The sequence below is a fragment of the Corvus hawaiiensis genome, chromosome 4 (assembly GCF_020740725.1).
Source record: "Corvus hawaiiensis isolate bCorHaw1 chromosome 4, bCorHaw1.pri.cur, whole genome shotgun sequence".
NCBI classification, from domain to species: Eukaryota; Metazoa; Chordata; class Aves; order Passeriformes; family Corvidae; genus Corvus; species Corvus hawaiiensis.
The window spans coordinates 30,283,547-30,309,261 of record NC_063216.1 but is presented as its reverse complement, the minus strand read 5'-3'; the positions used below and the strand labels follow the sequence as shown (position 1 = coordinate 30,309,261).

The 25,715-nt window shown below is 48.6% G+C and overlaps 1 protein-coding gene across 2 annotated transcripts; it reads right to left on the bottom strand.

The window, feature by feature from the left end:
- Positions 1–355: 355 nt before the first annotated feature.
- On the bottom strand, positions 356–25,439 carry SREBF2 (sterol regulatory element binding transcription factor 2). 2 transcript variants are annotated; one of them, XM_048300982.1, is made up of 19 exons: positions 25,193–25,439; positions 20,500–20,886; positions 19,402–19,583; positions 18,117–18,257; positions 16,125–16,346; positions 14,894–15,008; positions 14,520–14,701; positions 13,551–13,743; positions 12,421–12,602; positions 11,471–11,744; positions 10,964–11,133; positions 10,576–10,744; positions 9,892–10,012; positions 8,272–8,381; positions 6,861–6,993; positions 6,184–6,352; positions 4,829–5,014; positions 3,823–3,934; positions 356–3,204 (listed from the first exon to the last, which is right to left on the bottom strand). In XM_048300982.1, the coding sequence occupies exons 1-19, from the start codon at positions 25,299–25,301 to the stop codon at positions 2,984–2,986; spliced, it is 3,378 nt and encodes a 1,125-aa protein (XP_048156939.1). In that variant the 5' UTR covers positions 25,302–25,439; the 3' UTR covers positions 356–2,983. The 2 variants fall into 2 exon arrangements, with proteins under 2 accessions (XP_048156939.1, XP_048156941.1); XM_048300984.1 differs by having other exon boundaries at positions 25,220–25,381.
- Positions 25,440–25,715: the final 276 nt, after the last annotated feature.

Below are 25,715 nucleotides of genomic sequence, written 5' to 3'. Positions count from 1 at the left end.
GCAAAAGGACATTGTTCTAAAGCAAGGTCAGGTAACAGCCTTCCTTCCATAGAGAAGCTCCTAAAATTGCAGGCTTCTGGCCCAGCTCCACCTTCCTTGGCTCTGCTCAAGCCATCATCCTCTTGAGTTGCTTCCAGAGGAGCATGGAGACACCACACTTGCTCCACCAAGGGACTGTCTTTCATCGCAAGCCGTGCAGTTCTGTTCTCCAGGTTATCTGGACAAAGGACTGACACGGCTTCCCGAGGCACCGGGGAGGTTTTATGGCTCTAAAGGACTTTTCAAGCTCACCTCTGCTTAGAAGCAGCTGCTGGCTGGGACGAACAGAGCTAAGAGAAAGAGGGCAGGTGGGAGGTGGTGGTAACATTCGTCTTTATTAGGTAACAGATGCTGAGGAGCCCTGGAACAGGGTTTTCAGACAGCAGATACGTTCCCTGGGGAACCTCCCCATCACCAGTTGCATCTCATATCACAAAGCATCCCTACTCTGAACTCCATGTGGATAAATAGACTTTTCTCACATAATCCATAAAACAATTTCCTCCCAACCACAAACCAAAAAGTTACAGTATATACACACACATATAAAAAAAGTTGTAGGGACAGATGGACAGCAAATTTTTGAACAGTGTAGAAAAAACAGGGCAAAGATCCCTCGCTCTGGAGGGGGCAGAGACATACCAGCCATGCTAGGACCCTCGGTGGTTCATGCTATTCATTACCTGGGTTTCAGCCCAACAGCCTCTCCCAGCTCCTGGCCCAGCCAGTATTCCCTGCCACCCAGCCCCCAGGGCTCAGACTACCATTAGTGACAGAGTGAAACCTCAGCATCACTGCTTTCCCAAAGCCTTACCTCCCATTTTACTAAAGCACAGAACTTCCCACGTGCTGCATGCAGACCTAGAGAAATGCAAAATAACTCAGAGGTTGCCACAGGCAAGGAGTTTCTGTATTTTAGGAAAAAAACCCCCATGACAATGAAAACAGCATGAGAGCCACAGAAGATGAAAAAAGAGGCAATCTACCCCCCAAAACAGGATCACTGATAAGCTAGGGAACTTGGGAATGGGCAATCAAAATGTGTGCAAACTCAAGAGCTGTTCTGCATACTTAGGGTACTTGCTCAAAGCCAAAGTTGGTGCCACTAGAGCATCCCCTACACTGATCAGACACTCTTGAGAGCAACCTCTTCCCCTCAAACAATGAGCTCCTCCTCCAACCACCGACTCTGGGAAGCAAGGGACACCCCTGCCAGTAGGACAAGAAGCTCAGGCTACCAGCCACTGCAGCTGGGTGTCCACCAGCTATTCCCCAAATAAAGTGGGGGAGGGAGGTAAACACCTTCTGGTCCCCATGCTTTTGTCCACAGCTACAGACCACAATCACTGGGAACAGGCTTTGCTGGGAGATGGGTTTCTCCTGGTCCCAGTTTCCATCTTCTTGAAGCCAGGCAACTCCAGGACTAGTGTTACCTGTGTTCAATTACTGTAGCACATGAAATGATCCTCCCAAATGCCAAAAGACCCTATGTAAAGAGAAACCACAAGCTCCTATCTTTCTCCTCTCATTTTGAAGGAGCTCATGCCTCTCTGCTGGATACACGTAAAAGCTTCTTGCAAAACAGTCCAAGTTTGCAGGAGTTGGGCAGCACAGGCTTGATTGGGACAGGATGGGTTTGGATGGCTGCCTGTATCTAAATGCTTCGAGCTGCCAACATGGAGAACATGCTGGCTGTACACACTGCTGAAACAGCGATGCCCACTTGGCAAAGGCTGGTTTCCACATATGCACATGTGAGAGGGCAACCACTCTTCACTTCTTTGGAGAGATGCAACAGGAAAGGCAGAGGGAAAGAGGGCAAACCGTTCCCTCCCTGTCCCAAATCCACCTCCCACTCCTGGGAAGTCATGGGCAATTCAACACCTGCAAGTCAAACTGCTCAGAATAGCAATGGTAACAAAGCTGGGAGACTTGCACCCTGAACCAGTGCCTCCCAAATCCTGCAGGAGCTGTGGAGCAGTTGGAGAAGGTAAGGAGAAACACCTGAAGACAAGTTCTGGGACAGGAAGGTGAGTAAAATAAAAAAACCTGTTTCTAAAAATTGTTTCTGCATCAACAAAAAGGCACCAGAGAAGCATTCACCCTTCATGCCAAGTGCAGGGCACAGCATGTCCACCTCTGCTGCCACCCAGCACCAGATGACCCAGGATGCCAAGGTCTTCTATCAGGCTCTGCTTGTTGCAGGCTGCTACAAACCCACCCCCTGCTGAAAACTGGAGGCAGCTATCACAGGAAAAGACGCATGAAGCAGAAGGGAAGGGAAATCTGCTGCATTGTTCCCCATGTTTTTGTAAAGCCACAAACACTCCTATAAAAAAACCTGTATAAAAACTGTAGAGAAATTTTCTGGGCAGTACTGGCCCCAAGTGATACTCCCAGAGCACCTAGGTAAGTTGGGTCTAGGGGGCTTCAGTTTCCTGACACACAACTCAAGGAAAGCTGGTGCCTTCCCCTTTCTTTTGGGAACAGGCCCCAGCAGCCCCATGGAACAAGGCTTGAACAGATCCTCTGCCCTCCCCAGAGATTTCTTTCTGCAGAGGTGTTTGGAAAGAGAACAAAATACCCCTGAGGACAGACACGGGATGCGCCACTTCTCTGTGGCATGGGCTTGTGGGCTTTTCTCCCAAGCAGGGACAGGTGATTAGTGTCAGGGCAGCACTTCTCAACAGCCCCAGGCATAGTGACAAAAACCACAATTAGACAGATTCCTGCTGCAGTGCCTGAGAACAACCAAGGAGGCTAGTAAAGCTAAACCTGGGGCAAGTTTAGAAAAAAATCAAACCCAAACCCCTCCCTCCCTCTCCCACCCCATCATGATCCCACCAGCACAGCCCTAACCTAGCACTTTTTCTAAGCTCCAGAAGGGAAGTCCAGGCTGACGCTCAACCAGGCTGTCTTTGCACAAAGGGACCCCATGCCAGTGTTAGGAGGCAGCGATGGCCGTGCCCCCACTGAGCTTGACAATCATCTGCTGGCAGTCGTTGCAGGAGCGCTTGTCCCCCACTTTCTCCAGGGTGCGGGCGGCCTCGGCCAGCAGCACCGCTCGCTGGCCCGGCGAGGACAGGAAGGACAGGGGGAGATGGCGACAGGCCAACAGGATGGCTGTGGCTCGCTCCCTTTGGCCCGGCAGTGTGTCCAGTTCACCTATGGGCAAAGAGGAAAGAGAGAAACTCAAAATAGAGCTACCACCTGCATGAGAAAATCCCACCACACAGGCCCTCAACTACCACCACCAAGCACAGGCTTCTCTGGCTGGCATCCCCTGGCTGAGCGAAGAGCAGGGGGGCACCCTGAAGGCCTTTAGGCTAGCAGAGAGCACTGAGCTAGAGTCAGGTAGGAACTGTCAGTCCTGTCTTCTACAGAGACAGTTCCTTTCAGTTCACTTCCTAGGGCTCATCCCAACATTGGCATGCACATTTGCCAATTCCCTTACATCCTTCATCTTTTGGCTCTTCCCTTTAGAATTTCCAGCTCCTGCCTTTGCACTGACTGCTCCAAACCCCAGACTGCCAAGTTTTGTGCACGTGTAGCTTCATGAAGGAAAATGTTTTCCAGCCTGTTCGCCGACACCTCCAGCCCAGGGCTGGCAGCCCACGTTAGCTGGCTTGTAGAGAACATGGCAGAAGCATTGTTTGAGCCACAGGCTGATGGCAGCTCAATAACAAAACACAGCAGAAGACACTGCAGGTTGTATCTATGCCCCCACACCTTGCCCAAGGGCTGCCCCCTCCCAGCCCCACAGGCCTGGGCCCCAGGACTGACCCTGTTTGCTGCTCTGGGGCGTGCGCCGCCTCAAGCTGTGCTCCAGCAGCTGGTGGGTGCGGGTAGGGCTGGCACCCGCCATCAGGCGCACCGTGGCCTCGTGGAGGAAGACCTGGAAGGGAAGGCAGGATAGAAGATGAGAGGTGGGCTGGCACAGGGACGACGCTGCGGCTGAACTTCTGTCATCCCTCAGCCACCGCATTTCAAGAGCAGAGCACTGACACCTTGACAAAAAGAGACCCCATTTCCACGCTCCTCCCTCATCTCTCCACCTGTCTCTGGAGAATTTGCAGGTCAGGGCAACCATGAGGAGGGGAAAAAAAAAAATTGACACCTAACTGTGAGTGGCCTGGAAAGGGGGAGGATTGAGAGCAGGAAACAAGGTAGGAAAACTGGAGAACAAACTTTGGCACTGTGGTCCAGACAGGATTCTCAACCTAGGCTGCTAGTGCAGTGCTTTGATAACAGCACCAAACTTTAAAATCCAGAATTTGGACAATACCAGGACAACTCTCGTGTCCAAGTATTAGACTATACTTCCTCTACAGAGGCTTATAACTAGATAACTGAACAGAAGGGGGAAAATGTCCAAAAAAGCATCCAGGGATCTACAGATGCAGAAGGCTTCTGACCCTCCAGCTAATCAGCAGAGCCAGCACGGCTGCAGAAGCTTTCTTCCACACTCCCCAGAGGAACAGACCCAGTCTGAAGCCACCTTCATAGACAGGATGCCATGGTATTTGGCAATACAGATGTGCTGATGGTTTTCTATGCAAAAGCTAAAGTGGGTACTTCCCCACATGCACTGAACTCCCACAGGAGCCTCCCTCATCACCCAGCAACAGAAAGTATGGAAGCCAGTAGTGGAAGACCATCCCACCCCAAGTGTCCAAACCACTCAAGCCCACATACACCCTATGTTTCCAAGGGCAGCAGCTTCCCATAACCCCCAGGAAGGGCTATAGGTAAGCTGGAGGTGGATTGGGCCAGGGAGGTGAGCCATCACCTTGCGGTAGGCGGGTCTGAAGCTGTGGGCCAGCTTGCGCAGGCTGCCGAGGTCGCGCTGGAAGCCCGTCAGCTCAGGGGCCGAGGCGTGGTAGGTCTCACCCAGCGCCTGGCTGGCGTTCGCCTGCTTCTGCCACAGGCTGGTGCGGAGGGAGAGCAGCAAGTCACAGGCCAGCAGCTGGATCATCTGCAAGAGCCAAGGTGCCCAGGCACACACGCTTAGTAACACACAGCACTGGGCACGAAATGAGCTCCATGGCTGCTGGCACGGCCCTTGGGAAGGCAGCCACAGCACCTCCTGCCTACCTGGGGGCTCCCCTGCCCTCCCCGCTGTGTCACCCCCACAATGCACTGAAGGGAGCAGGCCTTTGCGTTTCACCCAAGTGGCATCTCTCAACCAAGAGGTCAAGAAAACATGTGCCAAGGGCACATTGCATCAATGTTACATGCCCTTGCCAGCACCTTTCACTGGGATCAATGCTAACAAATTCAAACTGATCCCACGGACACACAGCCTTCTGCAAAGGCTTTCCTGCCCAAACGGTGACGCTAACTAGTGGAAAACAGCAAAGACAGCCTTGCTACCCGCATAGAAAAAAGAGGCAGCCTTGGCACAGCCGACAGCAGCTGCCAAACCCGTTTTCCCCATCTACTGCTGCCCCCTAGCACCGCTCCCGGCTCTGGGAGGGCTCTCTGCCTGTGCTGCTGAACAGAGAGTGCCTCTGTACTGCACTGCAGAAACATTGCACAGTCACTGCCACAACATGCAATGCAACTACAATGCACTACAGCTGCCACCCAGCAACGACGAGAGGGACCAGAACCACGTCCCGTATGCCATGGAGGGAAGCTCCAGCTTTATGTAATCCTGGAAAGAAGAGAATCAAGCCCCACACAAACTCAGGAGTAGCACAGCATAGTCACACTTCTGTGTCAGAGGATTCAAACACTCATGAGAGTGGCCTGAAACAGAGCAGGCTCAACTTAGTGATGTCCTGTTTTACAGGTATCACCAACTTGACCTGGAGGAGAGAGATGGATACTTTCCATCTATGCAGGACCAAATTCAAACTGGTCAAAGCACCAGGAAGGGGTGACAGCTACTGGCACAAGAGGAATGAGAGCTGAGACTGTGCCTGGGGAGATGACACCATACTTGTGGCTCTGCTGCCTCATACAGAAGAAACAGAACAATAGCAATGCCCTTTGCAGGATAGGGAAGAAGTCTCCCCTCTACCCCCATGACACACAGAGTGAATGGAGAATGCAGCTACAACAGGGAAGTGACACACCTGCAGCAAGACCAACCTTACAACCAAGACAGACCACGTGTTATCCTGGGCTTATAATGCTTACATTGTTGAGGACACTGCTGGATGTGCCACTGCTCATGTTGAGGCTGTTCCACAGGTGACTGCTGGCCCTCTCACAGTGACCCAGGGAGCTCTGCTGTCCATCTGCCTTCCCAGACAGAGAGGCCTGCATGGCTTTACACATGTAGAAGGTGGCTTTCACCAGGGCATTCCTGAAACAGAAAGCAGGCTGCTTTCAAGCAATACCATGTCATGCTGCCACAACATCAGCTTTCACTCTACCACCTTCAAGAGATACCATCATTCCTTAGACAGAAAAAAGACAGCAATTGTTCCTCACCTACACAGACCGCACAGAGGAATGAGAGGAAGCTGGCAAAGATTCTTTAGTGCAAAAGAACAGAGATAGTGACACCATCCTTTCCATCACCATGTGAGTTTTGCTTGATTTTGGAATGTGGGAGACTGTGCAATTAGAACAAAGCCAAAAGACATCCCAAAAGAAGCAACTACAACCGTGACTTCCAGTCCACAGCTTTACTATCAGTCTGCAAGCCTTGACCTACACATGAACTGCTGAGCACACTGGCACTAGCAGAGCACAAGAGACATGCAGCTCCAGAGCACAGGTAGGTGTGACCCTACAGGACAGCATTAGGGGAAGGAGTCACCCCTGTTTAGAAGGAGCAGGAGGTTGAAAAGTGTATGAGGCCTACGCACTCGGACATCTCCAAGGATTTTGGCATGCGTTCCACTTCTGCAAAATGTGACCTCACAGCTGCATCATCCCCTCTGAGCCAAGCAATTGCCATAGCCACGGCTGCTGACCACCACCGGCACACCACGTCGGGACCTGCAAAACAGAACCATCAGCTGCAGCCCAGGAGAGCACACCCGGCTCCCTCACACTGGGAGAAGAGGACAGGTATCGCGGGCCCTTGCCAGCGCCTTCTGCTGGAATTGATGCTAATGAGCCCAAACTGATCCCACGGGAACTCAGCCATCCATGTGAACGCTGAAATGTGCTGCAAGAACACAAAGGAACTTGGCAGCATGCAAACACCCTACATCTGACTGCAAGCAGAGTTTTGGATGGCATATTTGTATCTTGTCAATGAGAACTTACCCTACCAACTTGTCTAGAAACTGTTGACTTCCTTCCTGTCAATGATCTCCACTCACCCCCCCAAAATAACAACTCCACTCATACATACACTCGTGATTGGCACTAATCACCATCAAGACAGTCCATCAGGTTCCCTATATAATTTCCTTCATTATTTAACATCCCCTCAAAAACTTCCCAAAGCCTACTTAGGGCCAAAAGACTTATGCTCTGCTACTCTAACCTGCCTTTCAATTCCATGACAATATTGACCTAAACACAGACTTCTCTTTAAAAAAAATAATTATTTAGTTTTCCTTTTATGTTTGCTCTATACATTTTAGGTACAGCACAGTTAGCCTGTGTCTAAAGCTCCACCAGCATCCCAGTGAGCTGCCAGGTGCTGTCTGTACCAACACCGAGCAAGACAACTAGTCCAGCAGCCTGCTACCAACCCAGCCCAGATGAGCCCATGGCTCAGAGGGATTCTGCAGCCCTTGTTGTCCCACTAGATATACACCAAGGGACCAAAACAAGCACCTCCCAATATACGCCCAGAGCAGAGGCTGCAGGTCTCTGGAGATTGAGGAATATATCTCACAGCTACTGTGAAAGTGGGGGCCACCCAGTTCAATAGGTAATTAAGTGGAAAAAAACCCTTCCTGTACTTCAACTGTAATGCTGCTATGTTTGTTTATATGCTCCACCCTTCCTCTTGCTTTGCATTGCCAGGAGCAAGCTCTCAGGTGAGGGCACAGGGTTCAGATTGGAAATAAAATGTTGCCCAACAATACAAATAGCAGCAATCCCAGCTGGGCACTCAGCATTACAACACAGAGCCAAATTTACAAGCCTTCTTAATCACTCTCTTCCAGTCTGATCGGTGGTACCACACTGGCATGCAATCAGGCCTCACTCCAAGCACTGGATTTATCCTTGACTGGAGTTTGAGAGGTGGTAGGGAGCGGGAATTTGTATTGGCAGCAGATCCTGCGGCTGAAAGAGCTTCAGGTCTGCCAGACCTACCCAGGGCAGACTTGAGTAGAGAATTGCTGGCAAAAGGTGAGGCTCCACTTCCCATCGAGTCCAAGAATGAGTTGAGCAATTTCAGGTACTCCATGGCACCCGAGAATTCACTGAAACAAGAAGCAAGGCAGACCTTTGCTATGCTGTCAAACAGAAGATACCAAGGCACTACTTGTTCACAAGTCATCTTTAAACAGTGCTGACCCATTAAGCCCACAGAGAGTTCAAGCTCTTCAAGTAACACAACACTGCTGGACTGAAGAGACCACCCCAAGAGTAAAGTGCAGAGCGATGCTCCAAAAGGAGCAGCCTCACATCTCCCCTTTCATGACCACCAGCACAGAACTAGATTTAACCTCAAGTCTCACCTCAAACACAGACAGATGTTACAAGTTGTTTACAGGCTCCTTTTCAATCACTGCCTCCAAAAGAGGCTGAACTACACTTCTCTGATTATTTGCATATATGCAAATACATATGAATGGAAGTGATAGCATGTTCACAGCACTGGTCAGAGAAAATAGCATATGCAGCAATGACCTAATTTACTGGGACATGCTACAGATGAAGATCTTGAGCTCCCACCCCTAGAAGGGGACAAAAAAGTTTGCTATTTTACTAAAGCTAGTCCTTCCCATGAGGAAACAGGACTCCCACTAGTATAGTGACAATCCACCTCCCTTATTTAAATCCTGCTACCTTCTCTCATCAACAGAAGCATCTGATCACAAGCAATTAAACCAAACTGCTGCTCCTTCTCTGCTAGGAAACAGACATGAGATTAGAAAAAAACCCAAAGCTAAGGGTACAGTATTTTCCTTACACAGGTAGGGAAACTGGGTTATCTTCCTATCTGAGGCTTTTACCCACACTTTCTGCAGACAGGATCCTTATAGAGCTTACCATATATGTATGTAACATTTGCCTGGCACCAGAAAATCTGGAGATCAGCTAGAAACAGTGCTGAATTACTAGCAAAGGCTGGGGTTCTGCTTCCTGTGGAGTCCAGGAGAAAGCTGGACATGGTTCAGTACGAAAAGGTACTGTTTTCCACCTATTTTCCCCTTTCATTTGGTCGAAGAGCTTAGAGACAATGACAATTTCATCCAACATCATCTTTCCTCCTCTTGCCACACGTCTGTTTGATTCTTTACTGCCGGTAAATGTTGCACTGCAGTCAGAAGAACACTCATGCACAAAGCAGCAAGCTGCTGGGTTCACTCTCTGACATGCCAGACCTTCACACTCTGAAAGCCCTGGACATACGTCCCAGTCTATAGCAGAGGTAGGTGCATGCTAATTTTAGTGCTCCTGAACATTAAATTTTATCTCAGCAGTGAAAGTGCCTTCCATTCAGTTGAGGAATCAACCAGTATTACCCCAGCTAACACCAGAAATCCCCACCACACCCAGGTTCACCTTTGACTTAAGAGGTTTTATACAAAGAGGCAGAGCTTGCTCTGCTAATAAACTGTGGTGGTCAGACTAACATAGTCATTCCAAGCCTTTAACAAGGACTAACCACTCAGTTTGCCCCATAGCACTCAGTCAGTGGTTACAAGCTCTGCCTCAGAGTCTGCTGCTGTGGCCAGCAGTGCCCAGTGGGACACACATACTCACCACGACTCCTCCTCCTCTTGTCCCGCTACCTCTTTCCTAGTCTGAGGCTTCACAAGTGAATCCACCGCTCGCTCTAGCAGGTTCTCACAGAATGCCTGATGGACTTGTGCAATGGGATCCGCTAGAGGAGAAGGATAAACAAAACCATTTAACTTGCATATCCTTGTAGAAACCTCCCAAGACACCCAGAAAGAAGAATTAAAATGTAGGAAAGAGCATGAGGAAGAATAGTAGAGGGAAGATCTTGAGGAACTAATGCAATGATTTATAAAGACTAAGTTTTTAGGTCTTTTTCATCCTTTTAATCCACTTATAAAGCTGCAGCCTTTGGCCAAAGATCCCTCTGGCACTTCAGCCTCTCAGCAAAACAGTGAGGACACTGCTCTGCAGAGGATAAACCTTAGTCACCCCAAAGTCACTCCCCAGACACTCAGGGCCACCTCTGGGCTGTGTTCGAGCAGATAAAGCGATGAGCAGTATGACACAGCGCAGGATACAAAGGGAGGCAAGCCAGACCCTGCAGGCTGAGGAGACACCTCAGCTCCTCATGCCCTCTCACCCATCAGAACCACAAGCAGGTTGGGCAGAAAAGAACAAGCTCTCAGACATGACACCCACTTTTGTCCTAGACAAGACCGGAGAGACTGCCAGGCTCAAAGTGCTGGGATGCCACACACATCTCACCAGGATTCCTTTGCGTGCAGTACAGGCTCTCCTTCGCAGCAGACTTCACTGTCCAGCTTCGCTCCACAAAAAACTTCTGTCCCAGGGGATGGCACAGCCAACGCAACGAGTCAGGAATGGCACTTCGCTCTGAGCTGCACAGGCTTTGAGCCTGACTTAGAAAGTAGCTCTGGTGAAAGGAGAGGACAAGATTGAGAACAGTATCTAGGGAAAGAGCAGCACCACCAAGGACAAAGGTCGTATCATGATTACAGCTCGTATCATAATTGCAGGTCATATTATAATTGTAGTGCTAGCAGCTGCCCTCTCCAAGATACAGCAGTGCCAGCTTCCAGGCTTTCCTAGATCTCTGCTTCAGGGTGTGATCGGGGAAGATAAGACAACTCACCGCTAGGAAGCCAAGCTTGCCTCCACAGCGGGTTTTCAAGCCAACTGCAGCCGTCAGGTGGATTTCTGCCATTGTGCTGGGTGGGATTTTTTCTTCTGCACACTCGGCCAGATTCACAGCACACAATGCCATGTGCAAGCCTGAGTAAGCTGAGCTGGAGGGAAGTTTACCTGTACCAGGAGGAGAAGGAAAAGTGTTAATTTTTAATCAGTAGTACCAGCTACTAAATACTACCATAATTTGCAGGGCTTCTTTCCTAAAGAAACAACGAAAACCTGTTGACATGAGAAGCTTACACTGCAGTTGTTTCAGCTGTTCTTACAGAGTTCTTTTATTACATGAACCTGTTGTGTTTTAATACGTGGTCCCAGAATTTGTCAGGCTAATTTCTAACACAGCCCTCCCAGAGGAGAGAGGCTGTAGTGCTCTCCCTGTATGTTCCAGGGTCAGCTCTGAGTCTCCTCATTTGGGAAAACCAGACAGCAGATCTGCCACCTCTGCTCCCACCTGTTATGTGGAGCTGATGGAGCTTGTGATACGCTAGGGCCGCATCCCGAGCGCTGGTCTTGGCCTCATCCTCGAATCCTGCAGTGGCCTCCCTAGCCCGCCACTGATGAGAAGTCCTCTTCAGCAACCACCGCACCAGCGCCAGCTTCTGCAGGCTGTAGCGGATCACGTTCCAGGACAGGCTGCAGGCCAAGTCCAGGCGGGAAGCTGGCAGTGCTCGTCCGAGTACCGACAGGCAAGTCTGCAGGTTTGACGCAGCTGCAGCAAAATCACCCTGCAAATAACACAATGAAAGGTTCAGCAACAAAAATCACTATCAGACACACTTTGGGACCTCCTTGGCACTGAGAAGACGAACTCACTTGCAAGTCTGGACAAGATCTTTGGCAGAGGGACATCAACACAGAAACTGAAAACATAACAGCAGTTTACACTGGCTTGAAATCTGGCCCTACACATATTTTCCACACGTGGTTCTGATCCTGCACTGCCTGTGAGATACAGCAGCACTAAGTGAAAAGAGCTCCCTGCCTTGTCAAACACCATGGAAATTTCAGGGTCCCCATATCAAAAGCCAAATGCTTCCTCAGCAATAAAGAGGACTTCCAAGAGGCTGGAGGACAGCAGATGGACAGACAGAGCAGAGGCCAGATTCTGGACAAAACCCAAGATGTTGCTGCCAAAAATTGATACAAGATGCAGTAGCTAGGAACAAGGACAGAAGTTAGGAGCCTCTTCCACTGCTTCCATGCCTCACTAACTTAGGCTGAGGAGGACAGCAATCTGCTCAGAACAATCTGCTGGCAACAGCTTCTCTGAAATCAGACAGGATGACCCACTCAAGGAATACCATGCTCTTGCAAGTGCCAAGCCACTGCCTTGTTGGGAAACATTTACCCACAATCCCACCTAAAAGATGCATTTGATGCAAAACGCCAAGTCAACTTTACCCGTGCCAAATCCAGGTCCGCTTGCTTGCGGTGCCTCCAGAAGGTGACCGAGGACCTCGAGTGCAGCCGGGTCACCGGCTCTCCGTGCACAAGGAGCTTTATGAACACGCTCAGTACAATCACTCCATTCACAAGCCACAGGATTAGGGTGGGCATCATCCAACCGAACCAACCAGCTGCATCTACAATGGATATCCCAAAAGGGAAAGTTAAATTTTAACCTGGACACCAAAAGCTTGGCAACATGATGAGCACAGACCCCGAAGGATGTCTGGCTATGCATGCCACATGTTTAATCAGCTTTTGCAAAGACTGCAGTTCAATCAAGAAACACATATACCAACACCTCTTCATCCAAACTCAACCCTCAACATTCCCAACTAAATGATTATTTTTACAAGACTGATGTATAAAAAAAATGAATCAGCACTTCATTTTCCAGGAGTTGTCTTCTGATTTTTCTGTAAAACACACCCACAGGTACTCAATACTCCAGTATCATTTTCTGATCTTAGTTAAATTTACAAAGCAACACTGAGGAACCATACTTACCAGTCAGGGAAACAACTGCATGCCTACAGCATCCCCCACCCTCTCCTAAGCTGTATTTTTAACTATGAATTTTATGGAATGAGTGTATCAACAAGCCAGTTGCAAGACTCCATAGCAATGGTGTAGTAATACTTTATTATTAAGTCACAAAAATCAGTTACCTTAAAAACAAATACAAAGTGTGAACATGCCTCAAAGTTTGGTAAAGACAGGAGGACGCCCCTTATCCTGAACTACTTTTCAAGGGTCTATGCCAAAAGCCCAGGCTGCTGGGCTACAAATCAGTGCTGCCTCAACCTCAGCACTCTGAGCCATGGCTGGTTTTATGCAAGAAGAACACTGGATGTGAACTAGAGCCATGTCCAAGCTGGCTCTCCTTCCACGCCCTGCCCTGCATTACTGCCCCTCCCCACCCACTAAACAAAGGTCATACAACTCCCTGAACACACAAACCCATCCTACTGAACCACACTGAGCATCCACCTCGTGACCGGCAGCCGTCGCAGCTGCAGGTGGCTTTTAGGGAGACCACGTAAGGCTGGACACCTTCCATGGCCCAAACCATCCTAGTTCTTTACCTGACTCAATTGTCAGCACGTTCCTGCCAGAGCCATGGCGCACCAGGCTGTCGGACTCGGGGGTTCCTCGAGCATCCAGGAGGGATGTCAGTGGATTGAAGGAGAGGCAAAGGAATGTGAGAGCACAGAGGAGTATTCGAGAGCGATCCACCATACCAAGTGCCACAGGAGGAGAGTCAGGCTCATCTTTAACCTTCAGGGGAATAGGAATGGAGAGAAAAAGGAGAAAAAACCCAATGCTTACCATTCTGGAGCACAAAAAATGTTTATGCCAAGAAAGGGGTAGGGAAGAAGGAGAAACAGAACATGTATAAATTTGCTTTTGAGCTCTAGATGAGCAAGAACTCCAGTAAAGCTTTTCCTAGCTTAGTAAGATAAGGCTGAAATATTTGAATGCCTTCAACTTCCTTCTGTGTCCAGTCATTTCAGGTGTTAACTGTATTCCTGGGTTAGGCTAGGATTAACCTTTGCTGCCCTTACTCTTTTGAGGATCTCCCACAATACCCACTTCTGTGATATCCACAAAACAAACCCGTAAGCCAAAGACAGCTAACAGCTTTTTGTTACTCTGATTACTTATGGTCTCAACCACAACTGATGTCATCATCCATTTCCAAGTTCTCCTGCTTTACTCCCTGGACATACATATCCTGGAAAGCCATGGGCTCCTTGGGTCATGAACATGCACTGTAAGTCCACAGAGACTGTACAGGGGCTGAAGGATAAGCACAGTTCTTTCAGCAGCTAAGGTACGGCTCAGGTAATACAGCTCAGGAAATAGTCTCAATAATTTAAAGAAAGGTAAGACACACACATGCACCTTCCTCATCCTTACAAAGGCTCTCTAAGCCCTCCAGACCTGCTTGCCAGATGTCTGCTGGTTCCACTCTTGAGACTAAGAATTTAAATTCTGGCTCTTACATATTCTGAAGGAGATACCTTGAATTAGGCAATTAAAGTCACACATACCTTTGCATCATCAAGGAGCGGGCTTCCTGGCTCTGAATCAATGGAATAGGGGGAGAAGCCAGCCTGGGATCCTGAATCAGAAGCTGGAGGAGACATCAGCAGCACGTTCTGGTTGAAGTCATCTATCTTCAGATCCACATCATTGTCAATCAGACTGCTCAGGTCAATGCCCTTCAACAGCTCTGCAAAAATCAGAGTGCATTATGTACGTCTTTCTCCACCCTGACTCCTGACAGTAGCTCTCAGATTGGCTCTGTCATTGGAGTAAGACTGGTCACTGTTGACAGAACCTCTGTCAAGGATAAGAAACGGCAAGATACATCCTACATTCATGCTGACTGCCTCCCCTCTGCTGCAGAGCCTCCACAACTTACTGTTTTTTTGGTTAGCCAGCTTCAGAACCATGTTCTCCTGCCTCAGCTTATGGTTAGCCTGCTGCAGGTATTTAATGTAGTCAATGGCTTTTCTCAGGACTCCAGACTTGTGCATCTGTAAGGAATTAAAATGTACAAAAAGTGGTTTATATTAAGAGTATCAAAGGGTGACCCCTGTTTTTAGGAATACCACAACCCTTTGTATCAGGTGGTGACAGAAAAGGGTATAAAGGACCTCTCAGCAGCTGCAAAGGAACCAATAGCAGGGCATGCTCTGTGGGCAAGGTATCAGACACAGATCACAAGGACTGAGGCCTCTCAAAGACCTTATAAAAACAGTACAATGGAAACAGATTAACATCCAAATTACAATGGAGTTCACACTTAAGTTTCAGCCAGAAATAGTCCTTTGAAAGTACCATAGTTTGTAAATGAAGTGGATCAGTTCTGGGATAGAACAAGCTGCTGTCTGATCACCACTTAATTCTGAGATAAGTAGTTCCCTCCTTACCTCATTCGCCTGGCCATCTCCATGCAAATCCTTGCTTCCAGCAGCAGTGGGCAAGTTTATCTTCCAAACATAAGCCAAAAGTACTATGAAGCCACTGCACATTACCTATGTTTTCAAAAAGTAAGCTTCCACTTCCAGCAATAGGAGGTGACTTCACTAGTGCACTTATTTGTGCAGCAGCCACAGAAGGTATCAAGAATACTACTGCCTGCTCCACCAGCATGAGGTAAAGCGAGTAGGAACAAAGCCTGAATATGTGGTGCAAGAAAGCTTCCAATATTTGAGCATGCAAGAGTTTTTACAGCTCAATAGCTAAAGGAAATAAATTGGTAAGCTCTGTAAACCCTCATCCTTACTGCAGTCCCATGGAAAAGGAAACTTAATTGAAGCAAGATCTGGTTTGGCAGAGTTATGAAAACATCCACTTGGATATTCTACCTAGAGAGCCTATTTTAAGTTAGACCTAATGGAAGAATGAATGCATAAGGCATAGCTTATTTTCAAGAAGCAGTACCAATAGCATAGTAAAAGTAATATTTTACAGATGACTCTTCCTGAATACGATTATCAAGCACAAGTGATTCTCACCAGTCTTAGCCCAATACACATGTGCATGCTACTAACAGCTACGTGTACCCAAATGTTTCATTTGGTAGCGCAATGAGCACCTGAAAACAAAGTATTTATGGCACCCCATTTGCATTTATTCCCCGTCTTTACCTTGGCATCTGTCCCCATGACAAGGTCCTTCAGCTCAATGATTTTGTCATTTATGGACGACCGGTAGCGCTTTTCAATGATGTTATGAGTTGTTCTCCTCTCTCCTTCTTTAGGTGGTTCAGGTTGCTTGACACCCCCAGGAACTTGTTTGATAGGCACCTTTTCTTGTCCCACCATCACAGGCATAGTGGTCAAAATGGTCCCATTGCTCCCAACGAGGGTCTACAAAGACCACACGTAACAAGTATCAAGAGCTATCAGCCAATTTAGGTAAGGTTTATGATGGCAAAAAGAAAAAGGAGTAAATAAAAGAATCAGGAAAAGTTGGTACAGCTCAGGAAAGATGTGAGATGCCAAATTCCTTCCATCTTTCTTAGCTAGCACAAGCATTGGCACAGCAACACAGGAAAATCTGTCACTCTGGCTCCCACACTGGTCACTGTGGAATAAGAACATCTCTTGTTCTCCAAGCACATCAACACTTCTGCCAACACTACGCTCTGTTCATCCACTTAAATAGAGAAAGGGACTGAGGCTCCTCCTTGTTCCTACAATCCTTACACTCCAAGTGTCCAAATCCACCTTTTCTTTGGACAAATAGTCATCAAAACAGCAACAGCCCACACTACTTCCAACTAGTAATGACAATGCTAGAAAGGATCCAACTATGAAAAAACAACCTTTGGCTTGAGGAATGCAGTTGATTTGAAATTGATTAAATGAAGAAAAAAAAAATCCATAAGCTATAAAAATGCCTTAATATGAGGAACTAAGACTAATGAGTGATATACAGCAGTGTGAAAAGCTCAAACTTGGACATCTAGATGTAGGACAGACCATCTACAGCAAACTAAAGCAGTATGTACTCAGAGATAAAATATGATGAATCCCATCAGAACAGTCGCACAGAGGGGCTCCTAGGACACTTGTAGTGAAAGAAAGTTTAGACTGCTTAATCCAGCAAAGCAGGATTTAGAAAGGCAGCTGTGTTCTCTGAAGTACACCAAGGATCAGGGAAGCAAGTAGCTATGGAGAGTAAGAGTTATTTCAGTCAAAAGACAAACGTAATAATAACTAGCCTAGAGCAACTAGCTATGAGCAATTACAGGAACAATTTTCACTCTGAAATAGCCTTCTAACTGGGATACCAGAAATTAATTTAGTTTCACTTCAAGATGGAACTTGACAAATAAGTGAATTTAAGTCTTATACCTTTCCTTGGCTAATATCCACCAAATTTCAATGTGTTCAAACATGCCTCAGATAGACACAATCTCTTAAGCCTCAAGTTGTGTGAAAACGTCATCTAAAAGCAAGCAGGTTAATTGAAGATTTTAGCCTGGCTGCTAATAAGCATCTAAGAAGCATACCATGCTATTGCAAAAGAAGTCAAAATTTAGGTCCACACTTGCAAATTTATCTCCCCAAGTAAATATGTGTACAGAGATATCTGTTCAGAACATACAATATCATAATAAATGTTTCTTTGGGGGCATAAGTTTCTAAGAGTTGATTAGAAGTGGAGGCCATGAAGCACAACTGCCACCTCCAATGATTATAACAAATCCTCACTGCAAATGCCATCCAAAAAGCAGCTTAATCAGTTGTCACATTCAATATACTACTATTAGACACTACTAAAGGGGCAAAAGGAAGTTCCACAGCTACTCTGAGTCAGTTAGCTTTCAGTTTCAAGTTAAAAACTGGACTGAGTTTTTAGGTCATATTCCTCTCCTTGTAATACCAGAAAAAGGTAAACAGAAATGTGCCCTTGGTCTTTGCTTACTGGCCATGGGAGGCTGCCAAACAGTACAATCTGTGTGTTTAGCCTTGACAGAAATGGAGTATTATTCACCCTGGATGTGTGTAGAACAGCCCTCAAAACCCCTTCTTGTCTGCACTGCTGCAGAATACTAAAGCTCAGATCTCTTCTTTGCACTAATAGGAGAGAACATCAGTGAGGAGAGGGATAGAAGGACATCCATAGGGTACCTGCAGAGCTGTGGTCTGAATGGGAGCAGTGAGTGCTGTCAGCGCTGGGTTCTGTACTGCAGCCATAACAGGATTGCCATCTGTTTTCAGGGTTGTCAAGACCAGGGAATCCGTTTTTATGATCTGAGGTTGGACGAGAACCTAGGTTGAAAGGAGTTAGAGGTGAAGAGGAGAGCAGGCACGTATTTCCCTGATGATCTCAGGAGCCAGAGGTAAGCACTGACAGAGTTGTAATAGCTTTACAACTCAGTGGATGGCAAAAGAGCAGGGTGAGTATTTCTTTCACTTGCACCCTGCATCACCTGAATGCTTTCCATTGGCCCAAATGCAAACTCTAAGCAGGAGACAATTTGAACAGCACTGGAGGGAGTGGAGCAGAGGAGCCACCATGACAGTGGTTTTCAAATCAGTCACCAGAAGCAAACAAGTAGGTAAAAACACAAAAGAGCTGATGGAAAAGCTGCTTTCTCCTCTCCAATTACACCTATAATTAGCTCTCTACATTAATTGTCTGAGTGTTCAGTCTAACACAGCTAGGACAGTCTGCTTTGGCAAACACCCATGGTAGCTTCTCCCTGAAATTTCACTGAAAAGATCTGTACCTTTAACATCAAGCAGACCAAAATCCACTGTAAGTTATTTTGCTCTTATTTCTTTCCAATACCTTGTTGACCCTCTGAGAACACCAGAGACGGCATAGTACAACTGAACCACAGCAACTCTGTCATACTGAGTCTCATAGACAAACGTTTTTATTTAATACAAAGATGCACAAGAGTGGGAAAAAAAAAATCACATGGTACTGTAACAGTAAAAATATTAAAAAAAACATGACAGAAGAATTGGAAGAACACATTCCAGTATCGACCAGTCCTTATAAGATGTGATAGAGGTGATGGACTTGCAAAAATGTAGGCAAAAGTCAAAGAGAGCCTGTTCTAGTAAAGTTTCCAACTGGGTTTGGTAGTACCAAGTTAAAAAAATTATTTTAGACTACATTTAATTACCATTTCGGTGAAAACGGTTGCTGAGCATTGCTCAGAAGTCACATCACATCTCACAACAGGGCCTCTCATACATGACCTGCATGAAGTAAAATGCTTCTGGGACACAGGCTGGCTAGAAATACCTCTCAGGTTTGAAAACGTTTGTGCAAAAGCAATCCTAGCCAGGATCACCCGCCCTACAGCTTCACCACTTCTCCCCTGGCAAGTCAGGAGACCAGACCCACGAAAGCACTTTCTTGTTCTGCTGGATCCCTGCATCATTCCGCACTTTTACTTACAGGAACTTGCTGGACCTGTGGTGCAGCAACAGTCTGGACCGTGGCTGGCGTTAAGGTCTGGATGGTGCCGTTGGCAGCCTGCGTCAGCACTCGCTGGGCCTGCACGGTCTGCACCTGCTGCTGGATCGTAACCGGCTGAACTTGGGAGGATGTCACCAGGCTCTGGACTTGAGGCTGGAGAACTGAAGAGCAGAAGAGATGTCAGAAATGGTCGAGAGATGCAGGTCTCCCTCCTGGAGCCTGGAAATGCATCACTCCTTCCCAGAGCTTCTTAGTAGGCAGCATTCATCTAACACATCCCACATGTTGGGAACCTTCCAGCTGCTTTGGTGCCTTCTGCAAGAGGACACTGCACTTAGAATAGCAGCTTTCCAGGAAGAACAGAGGATCAGCTAAGAGAAAATAAAGCCAAAACCCTTTAGTCTGATAGAACAGGACTCACTATTTCAGTGGCATTATACAGGACATCCAACCTGCATTTTCCCACTCCCCCTGGTCTTGGTGGACCATAGGATCCTGTCTGTCACGTAAAGAATCAACACCTACTAAAGAGGATCAAGTCATTCAGCATTCACAAAGGAAGATCCCATCACCACTAAATATCCCTACAGGTGTCTCTGCTCAGTGCAAGTACTGAGCTCCAAAGTTCAGTAGATGAAATGTGCCTTCATTCCAGACTGCCATGTCGGACAGACTGGATCCGCCCAGTGCACCCATCAGTGGGAGAACAGGGTTGCCAACAACAATCTTTCAAGACATATTTTTCTCAAGCCTCTCAAGAGCCATAGGGCAGAAGGCCAGGCCAGAGGAGAAGAGCAAGACAACAATTATGGTAAAAGGTCACACAAAACCACTAAAGATCTCATTTACAACAATTTCTCATGCTCCCAAACTCCAAATCCAGGCAGGTAGGAGAAGGGACACCCCACACGCAGCATCACAAGAAAAGGATCACCAGCCTGTCATGGCTGAGGATGCACTTGGAGTTTGAACACTGATGCCACTTACTGGAAGTGCACCAGGCACATCCACAGCCTGAGCACCCTGAAATCTCGAGTGCACCAGGCACACCTGTAGCCTGAGCAGCGCAAGCACTACCTTGGAAACTTGTGGCCGCGTTCTGGTAGATGACCGGCTGCTGGATAATCCTGGTCTGGGGAGCAGAGCTGAACGTCGGCGTGATCATGACGGCCTGCTGCTGGAGCTGAGGCTGCAGTGAGGGCCGCGGCTGCAGGACAGGGGCCGAGCGTGGAGGGGCTGGAGGCGTCGTCTGCGCTGCTTTGACCGGCAGGCTCTGGAGCTGGGGGGATGCAGGGGGTGGCGGGAAGGTTTGGAGTTGCACCTGGCTGTAGGGCCGCTGCAACTGCGGCTCCAGGGTCCCACTGCTGCTGCCACTGCCGCTGCCACCCTGGAAGGTGCTGCACAAGGGATCCGAGAACAGATCTGGAAAGTCTCCTGCCTGGTTACTGACAAACTGCAGCATCTCTGTAAAACAGAAGAAAATTACTTCAACACTATTTCATCGCCTGCATACTTTGACACCCGCCACTTACATCAGGACTGGAATTACGGCGTGTGTGCACAGAAGGGAGCGCTGGGTCCTTCAAAACCTTCAGAGAACACATCACACCAGTTCAACACCTCCAGAGCGAGACCAAGAGGTGGCCAGCAGCACAGCACTGCTGCTGCTGTTCAGGGCAAAAAGTAAGACCCTCCTACACTTTTCCAGGCAACAAGATCCAAGCACAGACTAGAACTTAAAGCAATCTCCAATATATACCTAAAGTATTAGAGTCTTGCTCCATCACTCCTTCAGTCTAACCCTTGCAGAAGGAAGAAACTAAGCACCTCCCCAATTCCAGTACTAACCATTCTCCCATCCAACTTTTGGGAGCTTTCAAGCCCCCTATCTGTACTGTGCCCCACTGAGTATCTGGAAAACGAAGAGACAAGATTAAGAATTCATCTTAGCTTTTTGTTACTTACAAGCATAACAAATTTTGGGGAAAAACCACAGAAGGAAACACCACTTTATAAAACTGTACCAGAAGAAATCTATGCATGTGTTTAAAACATCAGAATAACTTTTTCTGCTGGTTTTTTGCCTGCAGCCACTGCACAACAGGTTCTCTCCATCCCACCTTCTCCAGGATTTTATCAGCCCACATCAAGTGGCTCCTACTGCAACACTATAGGCCTTCTCCCAAGAGGGGAACATTTCACAACCAAGAGATCATTGCTCCTAAGAAGAGCTTCCTCTTCCCTCAATCTAATCCAATGTAATCCAATTAGGCACCTTAAGACACCTGAATACTTCCCCTGATCTGTGTACAGGCAGTGGCATGAGGAGTCAGACATTCTTCCCCGCCCCAGGATCTGCCCATGCTGCACTGGCTCTTCCATGGTTTTCTGAAAGTGCTATTTATTTTTTTCTGGAAATAGGAAAAGAGGGGACCCACAAACCTAAGAGAACTTATAACAAAATAATAAATATGGGTTTAGGAAGCAAAAAATAGATTTCTGATTTATAGGAAAAAAAATGGCAAAGGGCTCCTTACACTAGGACCTTTCTCATTCACAAACCCCAAAGGATGTTGCTGCTGTCATTTATGAAGCAGGTTTGAAGCAGTGAACTTTTGACAAGAAGTTTCCATGGATTATGTCCCAGCAATAAGAGGGCTATTAATTTGCTCAGCTCTCTGAAATGCCACCCACACATTATCCAATTAATTTGTCTGACACTCCTTTGTCTGAAACAGAGCAAAGGGATGAATCCTCCTCCAAGCCTCTTGCTCCCTCAACACACATTTCAACATATTTCTGTGATACTACTACTCTTCCCTTCCAATAGCAATCCCTCCACACCCTGACACACATTTAAACACTGGCTGTGACCACTGCTCTCAAGAACTAGAGTCTATTGGAGGGAGAAGCCTGGGAGGAGATGTTCATCCACCTCCTGACCTGTTCATAACCTGACACTAAGTGGAGACGCACAATTCCCCCAGCACGAGGCAGCAGCCACCCTTGGGGATCAGCTGGACCAAACCCTTGTCTCCACTTTTCACTAGAGGAATGAAAGATTTTTTTTTTTTAATGCATTGCCTTAGTTGGCTTTCACAAAACACTAGCAGAGCAAGGAGGGTTGTTTCAAGATTAACATCTAGATGGGTATTAAACAGCTCTCCACATTCCAACTGACTGCAGCTAAGACCATCCCAAATAACCCTGAACACGATAAAATTAATAATCCAAACTATTTCCCAAACTCTTTGTTTGATAGCATTGCTATTTCATTATCAGACAGAACAACTGCAAGTAGAGAATAAACATAAATCAGATGACATTTGCTCTGGAAGAGTAAATTCCAGCATAAGAACAAAATTTCAAGCGTGTTTTAAAGAATGTTGTGTTCAGTGCAGTAGATTTAATATAAAAAAAACTACTCCTGCTCTCACAAGTTAAATCACATCTTTAAGACAGACTTAACTCTGACTAAATGCAACAAGTCTAAAGTTTAATTTTGAAGAATTAAGACTGCCAGGGGATCAAACCCACCTTTTTTTAAGGGCCCAAGAGCTTTCCTAATAACAACACACAAAAAATTAAAAGCAAAAGAAACAGCCAACACCCAAAATATAAATCTCTGCCTTTTAAAACACCTTCACCTACCCAGAAATCAGAGTGTCTACACTCACTGTGAGAAACCTCAGGTGCTTCTGGAGGACCAGCCATCAGTGATAAACCCAGTGTCACCAGAGCACCTGCACCCTCTGTGCTGGAGAGGTCTCAGGCCCTAAAGCAGAGTGACATTACGGCAGAAAAAAAATCCCGGCCCAACCCAAGGCTAAAAAACATCAACAAGGTATTACAAAACCAAAACTGAGCCCACCAAGGGCTTCTGTTGCTTTCATCATCCCAATACCTGGCAGAAAGGCAAGGGCTGGGCTTCAGCTGCCTCTCCCAGGTGGTGGCTCAGCTCTCCAGCACAGAGGCTGCTCTTCCTCACACTCCTGGAGATGCTCTGAGAAACACAAAGCAGTGAACAGCCCAGCCTCAGCAGAAACAACCTCTCTGTCCTGAACCCTGATGTGCTTTGGCCTCCAACTGACTCAAACCTCACGCTCCGATGTTTCCCAGCAGCGCCTTGCCAGCAGGAAGATGCCCATGGCTGGTGGAGGAGCTTGTGCCAGGGCAGGAGGCAGAGCCTTTGGGCTCAGCACTGGGGCCCCCTGGCCACCCTTGCGCCCTGTCTGGAAGTATGAACCCAGTGAGCACTGACATCCCTGAGAACATCCACCACAAAAAATCAAAATCCACGCAACAGGTAATGAGGAGCCCCTCAGTCTGACTGGGAGAGGAACACCCATGAGACGACTTAAAAACCAAATGAAAGTCCTTGCAAAATTTCAAACCCTGAGATTAATCCATGCTGGAGCACAAAAAAAAGCAGGATTGTCATACATCTTCCCCCTGCCTTCTCCAGGAAAATCCACCCCTGGAGCTGGGGAGGAAAGTGAAGCTCGTTTTCCTAAGTTACTCATCGCTCTGAATCACACCTCCCAGGGCACACCTCAGTTTGGAGCCATCGCTGGGTTCATCAATTCGTCTCAGTTTCCGTGTGGAACCTGAGAACTCATTACGTGGTGCTTAAACAACAGAGAACAGCACCTTCAATGGGCACTATCAAACTTTATGAGCAATAACTAAGCCAAATGCACTCTCACAGGGTACATTCTTCTTTTATGACAAAAGAAAAAAAAGGAGTATAAATTTGGCCCCAAGCTACATGGCAAATCAGTGTCAATTAGAAATCTAAAAGTACTGGTATAATTTTATCTCCCAGCTGCTAAACAAGGATTTTTTGGACACCCCCAAAACTGAGCTCTTTTTGGGATTACAGCCTGCAGAGCAGTGACCTAAGGCAGGAGCTCATCTCCACCAGCCTACAGCACGGACCACACCGAGAAACGTCATTTTAAATGGGGTTTTCAGGAGCTGCTTCGTGTCGCCAAAAATATACATAAAATAGGCGTCACACGCAGGCGCTTCATTTTGCTGCACTTCGGTGGAAAACAGGGGTTTTCTCACAGATCTCAGCTGTGCCAGCGATGCAGTAAAGTTTTAGGATGACACGGAAAACGGGAAATTTAAGCAGTTAGAGCTGTTTCGATGCAGGATGGCTTAGAGGCTCGGCCTCCCACAGGCACTAGTGGCGGCACAGCTTCAGCCATCGTTCAGCACCTACTTTAAGGGAGCCACGAGGGAACGCGAGGGAAACGTGGGCAGCGTGGCTTGCCCCGCGAGTCTGCGGCAGGAGCAGGGGGACACGGTCATCACTTTCCCCGACCCCGTCCCAGGCCGGCCACCAGTGGGAGGGTGGGCTCGGCGGCTCGGACCCCCACATCCCCACCGCCTTCCTGCGGCTACGGCCTCGACTCCAGGCGTGGGGCAGCCCCACGAAAGTCGCTCAGAAGCGCTCCCCTAGCAGGGGAGACACGCGTGGCCGCTCGCTAGGCAAGCGCTGCCCGGAGGGACGTGCTCCGTCCCCCGCCTGTACGCAGCCGGGACTGGGGATCCCCGCTCCCCCCCCGCGCCCGTGGAAGCCCGTACCGCGTGGGAAGCGCGCCCACCCTGCGCTCCCACTCCGCACTCGGGGAACACTCCAGAATCACGATCCAAGGACCACCCACCCACGCCTCCTACCCCAGCAGCCGCGGGCCTGCGCGGGGAGACCCGAGCGTTCCCCCCACCACGCGTGAGGAGCCCACGCGCGCCGCCTCCACCCTACCGCCCCGCTCCTTCCCGCGGCGCCCACCGTCGATGTCGCCCAGGGTGAGCTCGTCGCCCAGCTCGGTCAGGGTCTCCATGCTCTCGGCGGCCAGCTCGCCGCCCTCCATCACGCAGGGCCCGCCGCCGACCCGGGCGCTCAAGCGGACGCCGCTGCCGCTGGGCGCCGCCGACCCCGCGCCATCTTGGGCCGGCCCGCGGCCCCGCCCCCGCGGCCCCGGCGCGCGCGCCCCCCGCGGTTTGTTGTCAATGGGACCAGGTCGCCCCCGGCCAATCGGCGGCCGCGGCGGCGCGTGGTGTGATGGCGCGTCAGCGATCAGCAGCTGCGATTAGCATAGCCCGCCCCGCCCCCGCGCGCAGAATATTCATGAGGGGGCGGGGCCGCCCGCGCGGGGCAGCGGCGCCGCCGCCGCCGCCGCCGCCTCCTCCGCTGCCCACGGGAAACGCGGCCGGGGCAGGGTTCGCGACCCGGCATGCCGCCAGGATGCCCGGCGGAAAGGCCAGCTGCAAGGCGGCGGTGGGTA

What these genes read in the sequence shown, in the direction of transcription:
- SREBF2 (XM_048300982.1), bottom strand. Translation starts at nt 25,301, where the DNA reads ATGGAGGGCGGCGAGCTGGCCGCCGAGAGCATGGAGACCCTGACCGAG. An exon ending in GCTGGCTAACCAAAAAAACA is followed by an intron (nt 14,702 to 14,893) that starts GTAAGTTGTGGA and finishes TGATTTTTGCAG; the next exon opens with AGCTGTTGAAGGGCATTGAC. An exon ending in CAAGAGGAGGAGGAGTCGTG is followed by an intron (nt 8,382 to 9,891) that starts GTGAGTATGTGT and finishes TTCTTGTTTCAG; the next exon opens with TGAATTCTCGGGTGCCATGG.